Source organism: Amphimedon queenslandica, unplaced genomic scaffold (assembly GCF_000090795.2).
Source record: "Amphimedon queenslandica unplaced genomic scaffold, v1.1 AMPQUscaffold_13495, whole genome shotgun sequence".
Taxonomy (NCBI): domain Eukaryota; kingdom Metazoa; phylum Porifera; class Demospongiae; order Haplosclerida; family Niphatidae; genus Amphimedon; species Amphimedon queenslandica.
Genome location: NW_003546269.1, coordinates 199,947 through 219,138, shown reverse-complemented (window position 1 = coordinate 219,138; position 19,192 = coordinate 199,947). Strand labels below are relative to the sequence as shown.

Genomic DNA, 19,192 nt, shown 5'->3' with positions numbered 1-19,192 from the left:
CCTGTATAAACTGTGTTGCATGCAACACAGTTGTTTTCAACAAATGTTGCATAGTGTAAGTTGAGCTTTAAAAAACAGGGAGTCCACATTATTTTCACTGTTTATGTAGTATTATTTGTAATTTATGCTATTATTATTATTTTATTTCTTTATTTAGGAGTTTGATGTGGTAGTCAATTACTGCACTTACTCGTGCTATCGCTCAACAACTTCTGTTGCTTTCCAAGCATTGATAATGGCCATGCTCTTTCTCCTTCAGGCCATTGGTATATTCCTTGCATTCCAGACTAGGAAAGTGAAAGTGAAAGTATTAAATGATGCTAAACAAGTCACTGCTATTATATATGTCACCAGTGTCTGTGTGGTGTTAATCATTATGACGACATTCGCTCTCGGCAGTTTTTTGAATACAAGTTCAGCTGTGTTTAGTTTGAGCATAGCAGCTGCTTCCACTGCCTTCTTGATATTAATATTTATACCAAAGGTAGAGCAATCTCTCTCTTTTTCTCTCTCTCTCCCTCTCTCTCTCTCTCTCCCTCTCTCTTCAATCAATAGCACTCTTTTCTATAGCTCTGAACTTTGTCCTTTTTTTGTAGTAGCAGCTCTTAAATAATTCTTTTTTTCTTGCTTCTCCATTAGATGTACAATTTGTACAAAGACCCAGACGGAGAGAACATCTTTACAGGGACTCACAGCTCAGCAGCTGTCCCTGGGATTGCTGCAGGAGCAGCTTCCATTTTAACCGGCGTCCAACCAGGCAACTCTTTCTTGCTTAGGAAAGAAAGCATAGGGATCAACATGGCTCTTGCTACACTGGGCGACGATCCAAAGGCGACCATAGCTGTCCTTGAAGCAAAAGTGTTAGAACTTGAGGAAGAATTGAGAAACAGTAAAATGGTAAGGGAACACATCTATGCATCTTTTTATCATCTCTCTCTCTCTCTCTCTCTCTCTCTCTCTCCCTCTCTTTTTCTCTCTCTCTCCCCCCCTCTCTCTCTCCTTCTTTTAGAATCCAGGAAATCCGACAAAAAGAGGCAGTTTATTCCCTGGCTTCATGTCAAAGAATGGCTTAGGTAACAACCGAAGCAGTCGGGACAGCACAACCGAAGGAAGTCGAGCTTCGGTGACTTTCGAACAACCGAAAGATAATTTAAACGCTGCGAATTCCATGACATCTCCGCCATCTTCAGTCATCAGAGAAAGCAGCGAAGAAATTGAAGAGGGCAGTGATGACAGAGATAATACGAATGTGACTAGTAATGGGATGAATGGTAATGGAGTGAGTAATAGTGGCGACTGTGTGAAGAACAATGATGGTGGGAAAAATGAAGAGGAGGGAACTGCCAAGACAAGCAGAACTGAAACTAACCTCTAATCAAATTATTTTATGAATGCTGCAGATGCAACCACAAACACACACACACACACACATACATACCCTAATAAATGAATGCTTTTTTGTACTTTTATAACTATCAATAAACACACACACACACACGCACTATTATTATAACTACAAAATGAGTGTGCTTTTTTTATAATTAATTGTATTTTTTGCTAGAAATTATTGTTTTTAAAAAGTTGAAGCATGGAATAGCTTTTAAAAATATCTTTTAAAATGTATTAAGAAAACCGGTTCTAATTTAACTTCAATTTTGTTCTATACATGTTGCATAGTTTATACAGGAGTGAATGATGAAGAAGGCTTTGGTATTATTGCAGTAAAATTTTTGTTGAAAATCTTTACTTTTAAAAAACAGTTTCTTTAAAACAAAACATGTAATAAGCACAAAAATAATAAGAAAAAGATATTTTTGATTCAAGATAGAACTCATATAATGATGGAGAGTATCAACCACACCCACCAGTAACTATTATATATATCAATTTCACAACACACACACACACACATACCATTGGTTATATTATTAATAGTTATAGTTAATATATCTCTAGTTATTATTAGTTAATTTAAAACGGTGATTCATGGAGCTCGTCTTCGAAAGTAAGGACCCTCTGAGACTCTGTTTTATAATCGTTTAATTCTTTTAGATCTTTGTTACTTTCGTTACTTTCCTCTGCTTCTTCTCTTAAAGTGAACATGTTCCCGTTACCAGCTGGGCGGGGTTTGTCCTCGGAATTTTCCTTCGATGAATCATTGACCCCGGAATCACCACTATTGTTAATATTGTTGGGGCTGGGAGGGGCCGGAGATCTCTATAATAGTATACAAAAGGTGTATCAGTAAATTCTAGTAAAACTACATGTACATACATATAGTACACTAAATATAACATAGTCCAGTAGATTTTATAAAGTTGCTCAAAACATAATTCGAAAAATTGAAGTCGGAATCAGCTCAAACTTTCTACATAGCATAAGTACATCAATATGTATCAGAAAATGTAATAAAAATTGGGGGTCATTTTTTAGCCATTTTCTGGAAAAAACCATGGGCTATAGTACAGGGATTTTTTCAGAATTTGGCCCATTTTTTAAAATGGCGGTAACTTTAAAAATTTAAGTCGGAATCGGCTTAAACTTGCTACACAGCATAAGTACATCAATATGTATCAAAAAATGTAATAAAAATTTGGAGTAATTTTTTGGTCATTTTTTTGTAAAAAACCATGGGCTATAGTACAGGGATTTTTTCAAATTTTGGCCCATTTTTTAAAATGGCGGTAACTTTAAAAATTTAAGTCGGAATCGGCTCAAACTTGCTACACAGCATAAGTACATCAATATGTATCAGAAAATGTAATAAAAATTTGGGGTAATTTTTTGGTCATTTTTTTGTAAAAAACCATGGGCTATAGTACAGGGATTTTTTCAAATTTTGGCCCATTTTTTAAAATGGCGGTAACTTTAAAAATTTAAGTCGGAATTGGCTCAAACTTGCTACACAGCATAAGTACATCAATATGTATCAGAAAATGTAATAAAAATTTGGGGTAATTTTTTGGCCATTTTTTTGTAAAAAACCATGGGCTATAGTACAGGGATTTTTTCAAATTTTGGCCCATTTTTTAAAATGGCGGTAACTTTAAAAATTTAAGTCGGAATTGGCTCAAACTTGCTACACAGCATAAGTACATCAATATGTATCAGAAAATGTAATAAAAATTTGGGGTAATTTTTTGGCCATGTTTCGGAAAAAAACCATGGGCTATAGTACAGGGATTTTTTCAGATTTTGGCCCATTTTAAAAAATGGCTGTAACTCAAAAAATTGAAGTTGAAATAAGCTCAAACTTGCTACACAGCATAAGTACATCAATATGTATCAGAAAATGTAATAAAAATTTGGGGTAATTTTTTGGCCATTTTTTTGTAAAAAACCATGGGCTATAGTACAGGGATTTTTTCAGATTTTGGCCCATTTTAAAAAATGGCTGTAACTCAAAAAATTGAAGTTGAAATAAGCTCAAACTTGCTACACAGCATAAGTACATCAATATGTATCAGAAAATGTAATAAAAATTTGGGGTAATTTTTTGGCCATTTTTTTGTAAAAAACCATGGGCTATAGTACAGGGATTTTTTCAAATTTTGGCCCATTTTTTAAAATGGCGGTAACTTTAAAAATTTAAGTCGGAATTGGCTCAAACTTGCTACACAGCATAAGTACATCAATATGTATCAGAAAATGTAATAAAAATTTGGGGTAATTTTTTGGCCATGTTTCGGAAAAAACCATGGGCTATAGTACAGGGATTTTTTCAGATTTTGGCCCATTTTAAAAAATGGCTGTAACTCAAAAAATTGAAGTCGAAATAAGCTCAAACTTGCTACACAGCATAAGTACATCAATATGTATCAGAAAATGTAATAAAAATTGGGGGTGATTTGGAGCCATTTTTTTGGAAAAAACCATGGGCTATAGCCTTGGGTACTTTTCAGAAATTGACCCATTTAAAAATGTTCATAACTCAATAATTATTACTCAAAAGCACCTCAAACTGTACATGTACATGAACTCACTGCTAGTCCTAATCTCGAGACAGGTAGTGATGCAGTTACATCCAGACCGGGTGAGTAGCTAAGACTCCGCCCTTCTCTACTATTATTACCAATCTTTAGTGCTGCCAGTCGTGGGTTATTGGTATCCAGTGCACTACCACTGGAGAGGACACGCTTACGAGTCTGGTACGGAGTGACTGCCTGTAATGAAATAAAAACATGTACATGTAATCGTTTGCATGTTTTGTATATTTCAGTAATCTCTTGTACATTTCAGTAATCCCTTGTATATTTCAGTAATCTCTTGTATATTTCAGTAATCTCTTTTGTGTATGCATATCTTGCCTCGTATTTTCCCAGTCTTTTCTCCAGCTGCTCAATATGATGGACCATGTTCTCGTGGTCTACTGCCGTCAAGTTGTTACCAGCAGACATGAAGGAGGGCTGACTGCCTTTCTCAAAAATTTTCTCTCCTTGTGGATCCTTATAAAGACTGTACCACTGAAGGAGGGAAGGAGAGAGAGAACGTGCAATAATCGAAAAAATTAATGCAATTTATTACTCTCATACTCATACTCTCATACCTATGCTCTCAAACTTTCACACTCCCATACTGATACTCCCGTACTCATACTTTCATACTCATACTCCCGTACTCATACTTTCATACTCATACTCCCGTACTCATACTCTCATTCTCATACTTTTATACTAATACTCCCATATACTCATACTTTGATACTCATACTTTTATATTCACACTCCTGTACTCATACTTTTATACTCATACTTTGATACTCATACTTTTATACTCATACTTTCATACTCACTTTAGGTATGAAAAGGATGCACAGCACTAGGAACGAGACTACTATGAGTCCGGTACTGAACACAGCTGCATCAGCGTTCAAGAAATTAGCGAGAGCCAAAGCTCCACTTAAAGTCACAGCCAAAACAAACGAAGTGACGTAAATGATGATTGATATCCACTTGGCATCATTTAGGACTTTGATTTTGACTCGACGAGTCTTTATGGCAAAGAACACGGCAGCGGACTGGACCAAAAACATCTTCAAGAAGACAATCGCAATCCAAATTATGCTACGCGGAGAATCACAGACTCGATTTTTGTACTCGTAAACAATGCCATACTCCTATTAACAAAAAAATTAAAAGGCATGGAAAATTTAAATTGAATACATGCATGTACATTGTATTGTACATAGTATACATTCAAATTTTGAGCTAATTCTGATCAAGATGATAAAATTTTGACTAAAAGATGAACATAGATTATTATACTTACATTCGTATCTGTGTTACTCCTTTCTTTGTCATCCACTAAAATTGGAACATACTGCCTATCGGCACCAAGAGCAGTAGACATTAACACAAGATCAATGATACACAGCACCAGTACTACTGCAAACAAGTGCCAATCTTTAATAGCTTTCTACAGGGGATGAAAGAGAGAGAGAGAGAAGACAGCTTAACACATTATACAATACAAATAATTCCGCTTACTCTTTTCTTTGGTGTCGGGTTGTGAAATATAAAATAAACCCTCCACATCTTAGCACAGATGGTACCGAAACAAAGAGAATACCCAACCAACTGAGTATAAGCCCGAATCTACAAAAAGACCCAATATAGTCACATGACAGTCATGTGACAGCATTATTAATAGACTTACATAGCAGAGAACATAGACTGCAGTGTAGTTTGTTGTAGGAAAGGAGTATATGAGGCCAGAGGCTGACATTAATATACAGCCAAGGACAATAAGGTAGTTTAAGTTAGGACTTGTGAGCCGAATTATCCTACGAGATTAAGAGAAGGTAAAAATCCATGTTTATATATTATACTGTAATGCAATAATTGTAATTTCCAGCCATTAAAAGTCTAATTTTGTTGTGTAAATTTTCACAAGAGAATCATGCAATGAAACACATGAGTCCAAGAAGATGCACATACATGTACATTTCATACATGCAAACGTACATATATATCTTAGACAAAATAAATATTAAAGAATGTAAAATAGCCAATTTATTTAAACTCTACAGAAGTTGCTACTGAAATAGAGTTCCTTATAATAATGAGTAATTTTAAACAGCCAGCATGATAACATATGGATAATGATATTATGTAGTTATAATACTCACTTTCTTGAGCGAAATATAAAGTTGACAATGGCAAAGATGATTCCAGTGATGATGGTGCTCACTCCCAGTATATAAACTGGTACGTATACATACACCAATATGCCGACTATCGAAATCTCTGGAGTACCATCACTTGGTACACCGTCTAAAAAAAGAAATAAATATATTATGAATGAAGTTAATCTTAGAAAATTTAGCGATGTGATAGCCATACGTTCTCATACATTGTACATAAAACCCTCTCCATTTTAGACCATTATGGACAAGCTCAATGGAACAAAATTTGATAAATTAAAAGTTAAAACACCAAAAAAATTAGTCAAATTTTTATTACTTTGCCCCTTCAAAACTACCAACTGTACGATACAAAGGATTGCCAATAAGTGGCTGCACATTTTAATTGAATTAAAAACTTACCCGACCATACACTGCCACTATTTTCATTATTCAGGTAGACCCAGGTATAAGCCAAACCTCCACTAGCATTCAAGGACACGTTGATACGTGCAATCAGAACCGGACTGAGTTCTCCGTTAGTCAAACGATACTGAGAAACCCTCGGCTCAGACTCCCGTCTGGTGCCATTGGAATTAAAGGAGACAGTACCCTAAAGTAATAATTAAAAATTAATATTAGTAACTAATGTATTAATTATGAAAGTGGGTGTGGTACAGTGGGTGTGGTCAATACGTACCGTTACACCAGTGAAGGAGATGTTGTAGAGTGTGTTGGCAATGTCTGAAGTGATGGAGCGACCGATTGACTTGTGATCAAACTGAGATAGATTGTAACTCAGGCTAGGAATCGAACTACATGTACATGCAATAAAAAACAAAAATAAATAAAAATAAATAAAAATAATATTTCCTTTGCTAGCTATACATGTACACGTACATGTACACAATAATGTATAGGCACTTGAATTATTAGCAAGAAAATAATTTTATAATTTATTATTATTATTATTTGCTGTACATGTAAATGTATAACTTATTTACACAGTCATAATTAATTGTTATTGCCAGGAAAAGGTGGCATAAAATAATAAACAAACAACAGCTATTGGAAAACAGAAGATAACAAGGAAGTAAGCAAAAATAGATTCATGTACATGTACATGTACAGTGTACCTGTTAATTGCTAGAGCGACAGCCCACAAAGCATCGTAAGCAAATGGTGCAGCATAAGACTCGGAATAATTGTAAGATGCCGTTAAGTTACGATACATAGCGAAAAACTGTGACCTTGTCTGTGAGGAAAAAATTAATAATTACTATAATATAATGTAATATTCATTATTAGCCCCACCCACATTTAATTGCCCCACCCACAATAATTAATAAAAAAGGGGCGTGTATTTTTTTAATTATTTTATTAATTTGTTTACCAGTCCAACATCAGTGGGGGTGGAGTCAGTTTCATAAGTGAGTGGATAGTTAGAGAGTATTAGCGATCGCTCCAGTAGAGACTGTAGCTGCTCATCAGTACAAGTGACCATTGGATCATACCCGGACACACCTACAGTAAGAGAGGGAGGGAGGGCGGTGGATAAAAGGAGTAAGCATATATTACCAATATAATATACACATTAACTATGTACATGTACATGGATGACGCATAAAATAATATAAAATTATATAGTAGAAAGTATTGGTACATTTACTATGCATATATATAAGGAAGAAAGGAGCATAAAGTTGCAGTAATAATATATGTACATTACAAGTACATGTATACATGTACATATATGCATGTACATGTACATGTACATAAGTTTTATTATTACTTTCAGTCCACCAATTCGCAGGATACCAGCCATAGACGAGCCAAACGTAGCGAGGATATTTGATATTGGGATCGTTTCTATAAGCCTGGAGGAGCGAGATTTTTATAAATTTACATGTACATGTAAATTTAAACTTACAGCACAAAGAACTCTCCTGGCGTGAGGTGGATACATGTTCAGCAAGTATATCCTTGTGTTGCTGCTCTATTATATGAAAAATATTAAGTTAAAATTAATTCAAAGTTATACACAACATAAGAACATGTACGTATATACATACGTATTAGAACATATATTTTTGAGCAACTTAAAAATTCGTAAAAAATCTAATTTTGATCGGAATGAGCTCAAACTTTAAACACAACATAAGTACATGTATATGTATCAGAAAATGTAATAAAAATGGAGATTTCTCTCCTTTTCAATTTTGGCAAAATTTGGCTTCAGACCATGTACTATATATAGTACAGGGACTTTGACCTGATTTTTGAGCAATTAAAAAATTACAATTTAATTACAGAATACTTTTTACATGTACATGTACATGTATACTTACTGTTCCAAAGGAAACTGTGTTAGCAACATCCTCGTCCGATTGAAAATACAACTGCTCCGCCATCATAGAAGAACCGTATATAGCTGAAGCAATCTATACATACAATAATAATAATAATAATAATAACAACATCAAGAAAATAAAAAATAATTTTTTCGCAACTCACAGCTTCGAATTCCGATTCTTGCTGCGTTACCGTGACTATCTTATTCCAATTATACTCGGCAAAGAGAGCAACAACTATATCAGCTATACCGAGGGAAGAAGGAACAGTACGAAATACATTCCGATACAAAGATCTCTGATTTAATACCGAGGATTGCGAAGCATAAGACATCTGCGAATAACAACAAGCAAAAATAGGAATAAAACTGTTATTTTTTGGTTTACATGTATACATGCACATGTAAATGTCCGGCTATGATAATGCGTGTATTATCAATTTTTATACTCACTGTTATTATTTCCCAAAAATTAGCAATTTCTCCGACATTTTCGGTCGCTAAAGAGCAGCCAGCGCCCAGCAGGAAGTATTTAATTGGGCTGGAACGTATTTCATCGAAAAACTGCCTCAAACTAACCCTTGAATCACACTAGGAGAAAGAGAGAGAGAGGGGGAGAGAGAGAGAGGGAGGGGGAGAGAGAGAGAGAGAGGGAGGGAGGGAGAGAGAGAGAGGGAGGGTGACAGAGAGAGAGAGATAAAAAGGAGACAGGAGACATCATTCTAGTAGACTATGTCTTTCTCCCACGTACTATCTCATTTACTCCAACATGACAAAATTAAAATATTACGTACGTGTACATGTGCATGTACATGTACGTGTACATGCATTTTTGTGTGTGTGTGTGAAAATCATGACAAAAGACTAATAGTAAAGTAAATAATATCCCTGTGGTTACTAGTGACTTTATGAATGAAACACGTCTCATGATTATAATTGGAAAAGAAATGTAGACAAATTGACTATTATTAGCAATTTATTGTACTATATACTCTCTCTCTCTCTCCTTCTCTCTCTCCCCCTCACACACACTCACTCTCTCTTTTATTTAATGAGAATTTTATAAAGCAATAGTGTATGTAGAAATAAATACATGTACATGTACATGTACATGTATGCATAAGAAAAAATTAATTTAAAGAGCATGCATGCAACATTTAACATTGAGATTCTCACAGTACTACACAATGCTGCACATCATTATAGTGTGTAAAACTGTAAATCATTTACATGTGTATGTCTACCAATTATCCAGGAATTAAAGCATAGAGACAGCTAAAGAATACACTACTGACAGTATTATACAACTAATACTTACACATGTACATGTTTATACTGTTATACTTAAAACAGGTACACCAACTAGCTATAGGCTATAGTAGATAGTACATATGTAGTATGCACATTGTAAGTGTTACTATAAATGAGTAGACATAGTGTTAAATTCTTATTATCAAAGTGAGAGTGACATGTCTTTCCATGAAATTACATATGGTAGCTAGGATATAAAATTGAATTTCTATCATCCAACAATAACAGCTAGGATTAGTCCAGATAGACATCATTAGCTCTCTGTCATCCAAGCAATAATAACAGACTGAGAAGAGATACTCAGTATTGTATTGTAAGCCAATTATAGCATAATAGAACTGCTAAAAAGATCAATTGAGATATTAAGTAGAGCTAGGGGTAGAGGCTACATACACATTATAAGAAGAGTAGATAATTCATTATTATGATAAAAAGCTAAGAGTACTTGTACTATATACACAGTGATATAAACTGTCGTGAGTTTAACAGTTAGCTTTAAAGAGGTTTGTCCCAACTCTGATCGTTTCCTGGTTGATAAAATGACTTTGTTCTGGTTTACTACACATCCAAAGTACACAAAATTAATGCATATTGCACAATGTTGTACACACGATTAAGGTATAATAATCATTTCTGAGAGTATACATTCATAGGATAAACAACATTAATATTATTCATTATTAATAATGTGATTTATAGTCACTGCAGACTTACTAAGTGAGCAAATGAAGATCAATAATAGAAAAGTCAGGACTAATACATTGAAACATAAAAATTGATTCATTTCTATATCAAAGTACCTGCATGTACATGTAGGTACTGCATGTACTGCATGTTCGTAGTTCCATGGATTAATTTGTATAGTACATGTACATGTACATGTATTTCGTTAGCCACATACATGTAAATTACTATTATGTGCATGTAGCAAATTACTATTACATGTGTATCTGCATGTAGTCATGATACAAGTAGTGCAATCTACTACGAAGATAAGGTTACAGACACGGTTTTATCAATCTATTGAAGTTGGAGATTTTTAAAGAAATATTTGAAATGATTGACCAAGAAGATTACAAAGAAAGAGAAGCTACACGTATACATGTACATATGCAACAGATACCTTTTAAAATAAAGAACAGAATATAATTGGAATCGTTTGATGAATGTACAAGTGTATGTTAGTCTAAGAGAAATACAAGTGAGGATTTGCATGTGTCCATTGCACAGTAGATCATATGAAGTAAAGAAGAAAGAGAGAGGAGAGAGAGAGGGGGGGGAGAGGGAGAGAGAGGAGAGAAAGAGGTATTAATATCCAATTGCTGAGAGCTAACTTAAAGGACACAAAATGATAACAGAAACTCTCCCTCATCAATCACTACAGCCTACACATTATTATCAATAGCTGTTATAGTCTATAGTCTGCTTTCCTCTTACACAGAAAAGGAATGCACTGACACTAGCAGAAGATAAGAGGTGGGATGTACATGGAGGAAATGGATGGACCCACACTAACTTCGCTCAAAAAAAAAGAAATCCCCTATTTACTCACAATTTGAGCCATGATGACATGCATGCAGTTAGCAAAGAATATACATGTACATGTAACAAAAAGGCAGCTTGATACATATAGACTGGTTATGAGCAAATTATAATAATAGGATAAAAGCTAAAGCTTGGCAGAGAGAGAGAGAAAGAGAGGAGATTAGAACATACAGATTGTCATTTAAAAGCTTCCATTATTATAATAGCTAAAGCAATTGTGTGTATACATTATTTTAAAACAGGAGGCAGACATCTGTCACAGACAAACTAATCCACAGATAGACAATGCAGAGTAGATATTGTTATTATTATTATTATTATTATTATTATTATTGTATGTAGCAGGTAAGTAATACAAATATGATTAGTATTGAGCATGGATAGTATTTTTAAACTATAACAACTGAAAATTTTTAAAAAATAATCGTTAAAAACAAATAACTATATTATATATATATACATGTAATACAATATGCCAACAGATTTAGAAATAATCATTTTAAATTATAATTATTTTATTATATATATATTTTTTGTAAAGTAAACAGCAATATGAGGGATGAAGCTGTAACACATAGCAGAGTCTCCCATGGGGCCATTTTAAAAATAAGTGCACGAGCAATGAATGACATAATAATAAAGCAATTGTAATGTTTAAAAGACATTTTGAATACAAAGGCACCAGCCAGCATGCATCTTTACCTGAGAGTTGACAGCAGCTTCACCGTAAGAGAGGGAGTAGTCAGAAAGTAGGCTTTCCCTATCGTTAATATAGTCTAGGGCCATGTCCACAGCTGGCTGGACCCCGGCCGTGTTCTCCTCGAGTAAGAAGTCCCTTTGTCTGGAGGGACGGGAGAGCATAAAGATGAAAGTGATGTTGCCATCTTCGCTCTTGACGCAGGGTAGCTGCAGGGAGGAGATACACAGAAGGGAAAGCAGGAGAGGGATCATGTTTTGGCTGCTGGTTCAAGTTCTATCCCCCAGCAATGCTTCGATGCTTTTTTGATGAAATGATAAAGCTTTGCGTCAGAAAACGTCACGGTGACGCGTAGTGACGTGTACTAATATGAATATCTACAGACAAAAGCACAATGATTTTACAAATAAGCATGAATACAGATAATAACAATCATTAGTATCATAACAATAAACTCTTTGTCATGTATGGGCCTTCTAGTTCGTAGCCAATCTTGCGATAATAATTCCGTGTACCGACACCTGTAGAAAAAAAAACAAAGATAAAAATATAAATAGAAGATATATTATTGTCATACAAAAAGTATTAAACTAATAGCTTAAGCTGTAATAATAAAAGGCAAAGGTTTTGCTACAAGGAAAACTCCAACTAGACATAAAATACAATCTCTAAGATACTAATAACATCATAACATTGAAAGTGTGAATTAGCTAGAGCTAGCGCCTGGTAGAAATTTAAAATCAAAAACATGTTTGTCGCCCAAGACACAATGAGGTGAGAAGGTGAGAAGGCAAAAATAAGTCAAGCAGAGGGAGAGAGGGAGAGAGGGAGAGAGAGGGAGAGAGGGAGAGAGAGAGAGGGGGGGAGAGAGAGAGAGAGAGGAGGGGAGAAAGAATGAAAAGGATAGAGGAGATTACCAGAAATGACAGCAATCTTGTTAGAGCCATGCTCTTCCAATGCGATCCTTTCCGCTTCTTCCATCAGTAACATCCCGAATCCCTTTTAACATTGAGAAAAAAAACAATAATATTCAACTGTAAAATAATAACTGTCACCATCATTTCTTATTGTAAATACATTCAATTTCAATATGGAAAATTTTTATCACTAGCGATAATCAATATAATTCTTTCCTTGAAGCTTCAAACTAAATGCATTGTTTTTGCTTTGTTGATAGTATACATACATGTATGTTGATTCCATTGCTATTTCCTACATTACATCACTCAATGCATCAATAAAAACAACATTGACACATGTGCATGTATATATACATGTACATCAATCATTTCGTTATTAAAAATGAGCTTGAAAGAAACACACACTACACGTACATGTAGTACACGATAATAAAACAATAATAAAAAGACTACAAAAGGATCCATAATCCTATACATTCTTTATTATTGAAACACCACATGTGACACTCACAGAGAGAAGCCAGCCACATTGTATGTGTCATTGTGATGTAATGATGTGTGAAATAATCGAATTAAGTACAAGAATTTAAGTCTATTATTGTCCAAACACAATTAGTGACCCTTCACAATAACTTAAAGTTTAATTCTTATCTTTGTAATTGTAAAAGAGGAAGCATAATTCCTAGCAGAGTAATACAAAGCAAAAGAGCAGTTAATATGAATATAACACCACGCACATGTATGTAAATGTAACTGTTATTTATAAATAATTATTTATTTATTTATCAACACCTCTTATCACAATACTATAGTTTCATTGTTATTAGTACTAACAAAAAACTATCTTTTAGATTAGATCTTTTAATAATTATAAGTCCACCCACTACCTGAAATAAAAATCTATACAAGTCCAAACACTATACACTTATTATATATACAAGATGAATGGTTATAATAAAAAGGTGCATTCTATAAACCATAAAAAGATTAAATCTTAATGATCCTTAGCAACTATGTAGCCACTTATCTAGTAGACTATCACATGTACACGCATGATCTTAAAATATGGTATGTAGGTTATAATAATGACAGATAAGTACATATACAAACTGAAGGTAGGTCATCAACCCTTGCAATGAGGGTATGCACTGTAAGCTGACCTTTACTTCCTTTGAGGCCTAACCTCATACTACTACTAAGTGCTAGAGCAGCAGCTACAAGCAACTAATAATGCAATGAAGGAGAGATAAGGTTAACTTTTAAGTGTGTGTGTGTGTGTGTGTGTGAAATCAACAGACAAGATAAACAAGATGAAAATTCCAGACAAATATAGTTGCCCAGAGATGTAGACATGCTGTACATGTACATGTACACAATTGAACATACATGCACATGTGTACATAAACTGAGATGTCCACCATTATTTCTATAACTTCCTACCATACATGTACATGTAACACGAGCGTCATATTGATCAGCAACATGTACATGTACCTAAACTCATGTACATTGTGTACATGTACATACCTGGTGCTGGAATTTTCCTGGATCTCTCGAACTAACTGGAACAACACTGCCATAGCTAAATGCATGTAAGTAGCATTGTTAAGAAATAAAAATACATGTGTGTACACTATAAAAAAATATATACCATATTGTGTGAGATACATGTAAATTATATACATGTATATGTATTAGTTTACAATCATCAGATTGTGAATTACTATCACACCACTACTTCTCTCATTGAAATAACTGTCAAGTTGTAAAAGGCAAAGTTATCTCAATAATCAGACGAACAGAACACGTCATGATAAATCAACTAAATATAGAATATACTGACTGGGGAAGTATACAGTGTACAAATTTATTGAATTTACTAGAATATACAAGAATATAAGGATACACATGTAATTCTCGTACAATGGAGACACCTCCGACCAATTCTGGTCGGTAGGTTTCTTCTGAACATTTTCTGAGGCGAAGGAGCCCAATAAGAATATCTATGAATAGAAACAATATCTAAAAATAGAACTAAGTCACATGATTATCACATGATGACATTCAGCTCAGATGGCCCCTGTGCATTTTAATCATCTTTCCACGCCCACCACTTGTAATTGCAGTGGGCGGGGTCTGGGGAGCCGTGACACTCCCACTAGCACAAATCATCACTGCTGATCCTCTCTCTCTCTCTCCCCCCCCCCTCTCTACCTTGCTTAGGATCTTCATAAGATAGGAACGTTTCCCAGCCTCCATTAGCGACGTAGTCTCTTCGAATCAGCTCAACCTCGTAAGGACTGACCTTGTGATGAATCTCTTGTATCCCAACCTCCCTAGTCCTAACATCACGACACTGGAGGGAAGAGAAATAAAAGAAAGAAAGAGAGAGAGAGAGAGAGAGAGAGAGAGAGAGAGAGAGGGAGAGAGAGAGAGAGAGAGAGAGAGAGAGAGAGAGAGAGAAAGAGAGAGAGAGAGAGAGAGAGAGAGAGAAAGGAAGGAAGAGAAGACGTAATTATAGTAAATTGTGATTATTAATATCATTTTTAAAAAGCAATAACAAGCAGCTGTCATTTCAAAAACTACTTCCCCCTCCCTCACTTTAGTCCCAAGATCGTTCATCCTAGCTAATGCTAGCTCCCTCAAGTTACCATGCTCCACCCCTGAGGTTACCAGTGGCATTGGTATATCCCTTTGTACCCGATATACTCGAGTCCATGGAGGAACGAGGGAGAGTATCCGAGCCACTAAATCAACAAGGACTGATGGTGGGTAACTCTTGTATCGACCTACAGCAAAATTAATTAATGGGCGTGGTCCAAAGGGTGGAGTAACCACACCCACAATAGTATATACAAGTACCTGTTTTCCATAGTTCGTATAGTCCAGTTCCTCTTATTACGAGGGTTGGGTAGATTTTGAGTCCGTCTGCTCTGAAAGCAGGGTTCTCAAAAAATTCCTAAAATGACGTATGATTCGGCAGTTTATCCCTCTCTCTCTCTCTCTCTTACAATGAATTGCTCTATATCTCTCTCCAGTCCAACATTAGGTAGGTCAGGCATCATGTGGGCCACTACTTTAAAACCAGCATCCTTGGCTGCCACGAAGGACTCACATACTGCATTCACAGTGTGACCTCTGGAAACAGAAAAAAATATATATACATGTAATACATATACATCTAATACATGTACATCCTAATATGCTGTCTATTTTGAAAGCTAAAATAAAAGCACAGACCATGACCATGTACATGTAGATTTTTATAATATGAACTGTTTGTTAATCCCAATCAAAAAACCTCTCGAGCTTTTAAGTACATAAGTGTATTTAATTAATTAAAACACATAGTTATAACATATGCAACGTGTACCATATTATAAAAACTTTGCTAAAAATTACATGGCTCACAACTTCATCAGTTACAAAAAGACAATTACTCAAAATTAATTGAATTATAGTGTGCAGACATGCATTAAAATACACACAGACAGGATGATTAATGATACATGTAGTGTATGTATGTGAATGTGTCTATCTCTCCTTCTTTTACAAACCTGTTTGTGTCTCTGGCTACATCCTCATAGACACTCTGCACTCCGATTTCTAATCTAGTACAGCCATAGGAGAGCATCTGACTCAAGTGCTTTCTGAGGCAGTAGTCCGGCCTTGTCTCTATTGTAATGCCAATGCATTTTACAATACTCCTCTCAGAATATCTGGAGGGAGGGAGAGAGAGAGAGGAATATTAATAGTCATTGTTAGATCTAGATTCTAGAAATAATTTTAGGAGACCAAACTAAAGACTATTTAGACCTAAGCCCCATATGGGAGACCAAAAGTCTCCAAAACTCCCTCTAGATCTAACACCATTGATAATAATCGTAACAAACATCCACATCCATGTGCTATGTACATGATCTGTTTATGTCAGTAATTCATTACACACTTATACGATTAAATTTAATTGTTGCCAGACACAACACACGTAGCATGCGTATGTACATCAGTCAATTACATAAGAATTATAAGACTGATAAGAGACGAGATTAAATCATGTAAAAATGACAATTATGTTAATAATCATTTTGCTTTCGTGTTCATTCAAATTCTATTGCACATGAAAAGCAATAAACAACCTTTCACTCACTCAACTTGTCTCATCAAAATTCATTCAAGTAACAATAATACTTCACAAGTTCGCCACATGTCAACTTTTAATAACTAGTAATTTAATATATATACTCTTCTTTCAATTTAATCTTTAAAATGGTGGAAAATTGTGACTTACTTGACAGCTTCTTCAACAGAGTTGCTTGTGTGACCAGAAAGTGCGTCGTGAAGATTACGAATGAAGAAGTCTTTGTAGGCGTCGTCCAGTGCCATGAAGGTGCCGCCCATCACGATGTACTCTACCTTATCAATGGAATGACCCAGCTGCTTCAACTATAGAACAAGGGAGAGAAAAGAAATTGAATATAATGATTATTTTAAAATTCCATTTTATCCTTTAAATCACACTATAGTACAGGCTGATTTTGGAGTAACTTTAAAAATTCATAAAAAATTCAGTTTTGATCGGAATCAGCTCAAACTTTCTATGCAAAATAAGTACATGTATATGCATTGGAAAATGTAATAAAAATGGAGAATCCTCTCTTTTTCTTTTTTGGCAAAATTTGGCCCAAGACCATGTACTATAGTACAGGGGCTTTGGCCCAATTTTGAAGTAACTTTAAAAATTTTTTTAAATCAAATTTTTATCGGAATCAGCTCAAACTTTCTACGCAACATAAGAACGTGTATATGCATTGGAAAATGTAATAAAAATGGAGAATTCTCTCCTTTTCAATTTTGGCAAAATTTGGCCCGAGACCGTGTACTATAGTACAGGGACTTTGGAGTAACTTTAATAATTATGATAATATGTAACTCATACCTGAGCTAGTCTGTGCTTTGACTGAAGGTAAGGATTATACCTTGCTCTTATAGCTCTCATTGATGTTGGCTATATAATTTTAAAAAAATTAAAATCACACTATTTTCCAGCCATACGACACAGTACCTCATATCCTGTATAAGACTGTGTAGAATATTCAAAATCTGAATCTGGACCTCCAGGACAATAACTGAAAAGATAATAAAATAATTATTTAAAAATACATAACTTTATGGATATTTTTATAATTTTTTATTTATTTTTTCAATGTAAAAAATATTCTAATTAAAGGGACAAGAAAATACATGTAATTTCATAATTTTTCAAAATACATGTAATTAGAATATGTAATACTCACACGCAGATGTTACCAGTGAAGGTGATGTGAGGGCACCTGTGTGGCTTACACATGACGGCAACAACCGCAATACCCGATGCTGTACGAATAGGTTTAGCCTATTGATAATATACTGATAATATCCTGATAATATACTAATAGTATACAAATATACAGATACATGCATAATTATATAAATAATTATAATAATAGTTGCCTCATGTATGTACATGTAGTACATAGGGGATTTGGTTTCAGAGTTAATTTTTGGAAAAAAAGGACGGACATAAAAAAAAATAATAGTACATATTGTATATTTATAAGCATCATTCATTATTAATGTAATTCATTAATAGCTTTTAATTTACCTTTAATTTGGGTAACAAAGCTTTACGATAGTCGGGAGGCACAGCTGCTATTATATCAACAAGACGAGGTTGAGTAGAGAGACCATTCTTACTAGCCACCTCTCCTTTTAATCTAATGAAAGAGAAAGGACGGTCTAATAAATAATTAATTAAATTTAGCCACACCCCCTCTTTAGCCACGCCCTTCGTTAATTGCTTATTTGAACCTGTTTAAATTAACGTCTTCTCCTTTTTCGTGTGCTTCAATTAGAGTACGGACAATCTCAGAAACGGTCATTACCATTCGTTCTGCTTTTGAAACTTGAGGAGCTATTGAAAAAACACAAAAAGAAAGAAATTGAGAGTTCAAAAAATTAAATGACCTTTTGTCATATTTTTCCTTTAAATACCTTTCTTTCCTTTATTTTTCCCCATCTCCTTCAGGTTATTAGTGATGGGCAATTCCGAGTCCAGAGCATTCGATCCTTCGAATTTCGATTCCGAATGGAATCTCTGCTTTGCGCATGCGCAGATCTAAAAAAAACTCTTTTAGACGCGCCCTGCTCTTGACTTGAGTTGAGTCAGTACTCAGTACTCAGTTTTATTCGAGGTTTTATTACCAAAA

At 34.7% G+C, this 19,192-nt stretch overlaps 3 protein-coding genes across 3 annotated transcripts in view; 1 reads left to right on the top strand and 2 right to left on the bottom strand.

Annotated features, from left to right (window-relative positions):
* The window catches only part of LOC109580377 (gamma-aminobutyric acid type B receptor subunit 2-like), a 5,663-nt gene extending 4,207 nt beyond the window's left edge, over window positions 1-1,456 (top strand). The window contains exons 14-16 of the mRNA XM_019993445.1: window positions 158-484; window positions 640-897; window positions 1,010-1,456. Of these exons, the coding sequence (XP_019849004.1) occupies window positions 158-484; window positions 640-897; window positions 1,010-1,375 (951 nt within the window). The 3' untranslated portion in view covers window positions 1,376-1,456. The remainder of the gene's footprint in view (window positions 1-157; window positions 485-639; window positions 898-1,009) is intronic.
* Window positions 1,457-1,742: 286 nt separating this feature from the next.
* LOC100634512 (gamma-aminobutyric acid type B receptor subunit 2-like) lies at window positions 1,743-12,349 on the bottom strand. The gene is made up of 18 exons (XM_003384308.3): window positions 12,030-12,349; window positions 8,925-9,062; window positions 8,636-8,806; window positions 8,470-8,562; window positions 8,052-8,117; window positions 7,914-7,998; window positions 7,515-7,645; window positions 7,258-7,376; window positions 6,822-6,936; window positions 6,545-6,734; window positions 6,128-6,272; window positions 5,656-5,782; window positions 5,487-5,594; window positions 5,269-5,415; window positions 4,793-5,116; window positions 4,308-4,463; window positions 3,984-4,163; window positions 1,743-2,217 (listed from the first exon to the last, which is right to left on the bottom strand). Exons 1-18 carry the CDS (start codon window positions 12,276-12,278, stop codon window positions 1,972-1,974), a joined length of 2,790 nt encoding a protein of 929 aa, XP_003384356.1. The 5' UTR covers window positions 12,279-12,349; the 3' UTR covers window positions 1,743-1,971.
* A 53-nt stretch (window positions 12,350-12,402) lies between these two features.
* LOC100641751 (elongator complex protein 3) lies at window positions 12,403-19,078 on the bottom strand. The gene is made up of 16 exons (XM_011411990.2): window positions 18,978-19,078; window positions 18,795-18,897; window positions 18,589-18,700; window positions 18,242-18,339; window positions 18,010-18,073; window positions 17,884-17,952; window positions 17,236-17,390; window positions 16,502-16,663; window positions 15,956-16,082; window positions 15,807-15,903; window positions 15,546-15,733; window positions 15,159-15,300; window positions 14,851-14,947; window positions 14,472-14,526; window positions 12,942-13,023; window positions 12,403-12,545 (listed from the first exon to the last, which is right to left on the bottom strand). The coding sequence occupies exons 1-16, from the start codon at window positions 19,000-19,002 to the stop codon at window positions 12,466-12,468; spliced, it is 1,656 nt and encodes a 551-aa protein (XP_011410292.2). The 5' UTR covers window positions 19,003-19,078; the 3' UTR covers window positions 12,403-12,465.
* Between the last annotated feature and the right edge of the window lie 114 nt (window positions 19,079-19,192).

Coding starts and splice junctions, on each gene's coding strand:
- LOC100634512 (XM_003384308.3), bottom strand. CDS start 12,278: ATGATCCCTCTCCTGCTTTCCCTTCTGTGTATCTCCTCCCTGCAGCTA. Junction 8,118..8,469: donor ACACAGTTTCCTTTGGAACA/GTAAGTATACAT, acceptor TTCATATAATAG/AGCAGCAACACAAGGATATA. Junction 6,937..7,257: donor GTCGCTCTAGCAATTAACAG/GTACACTGTACA, acceptor ATGTACATGTAG/TTCGATTCCTAGCCTGAGTT.
- LOC100641751 (XM_011411990.2), bottom strand. CDS start 19,002: ATGGGGAAAAATAAAGGAAAGAAAG. Junction 18,898..18,977: donor GAAAAATAAAGGAAAGAAAG/GTATTTAAAGGA, acceptor TTTTTTCAATAG/CTCCTCAAGTTTCAAAAGCA. Junction 15,734..15,806: donor ATACGAACTATGGAAAACAG/GTACTTGTATAT, acceptor ATTTTGCTGTAG/GTCGATACAAGAGTTACCCA.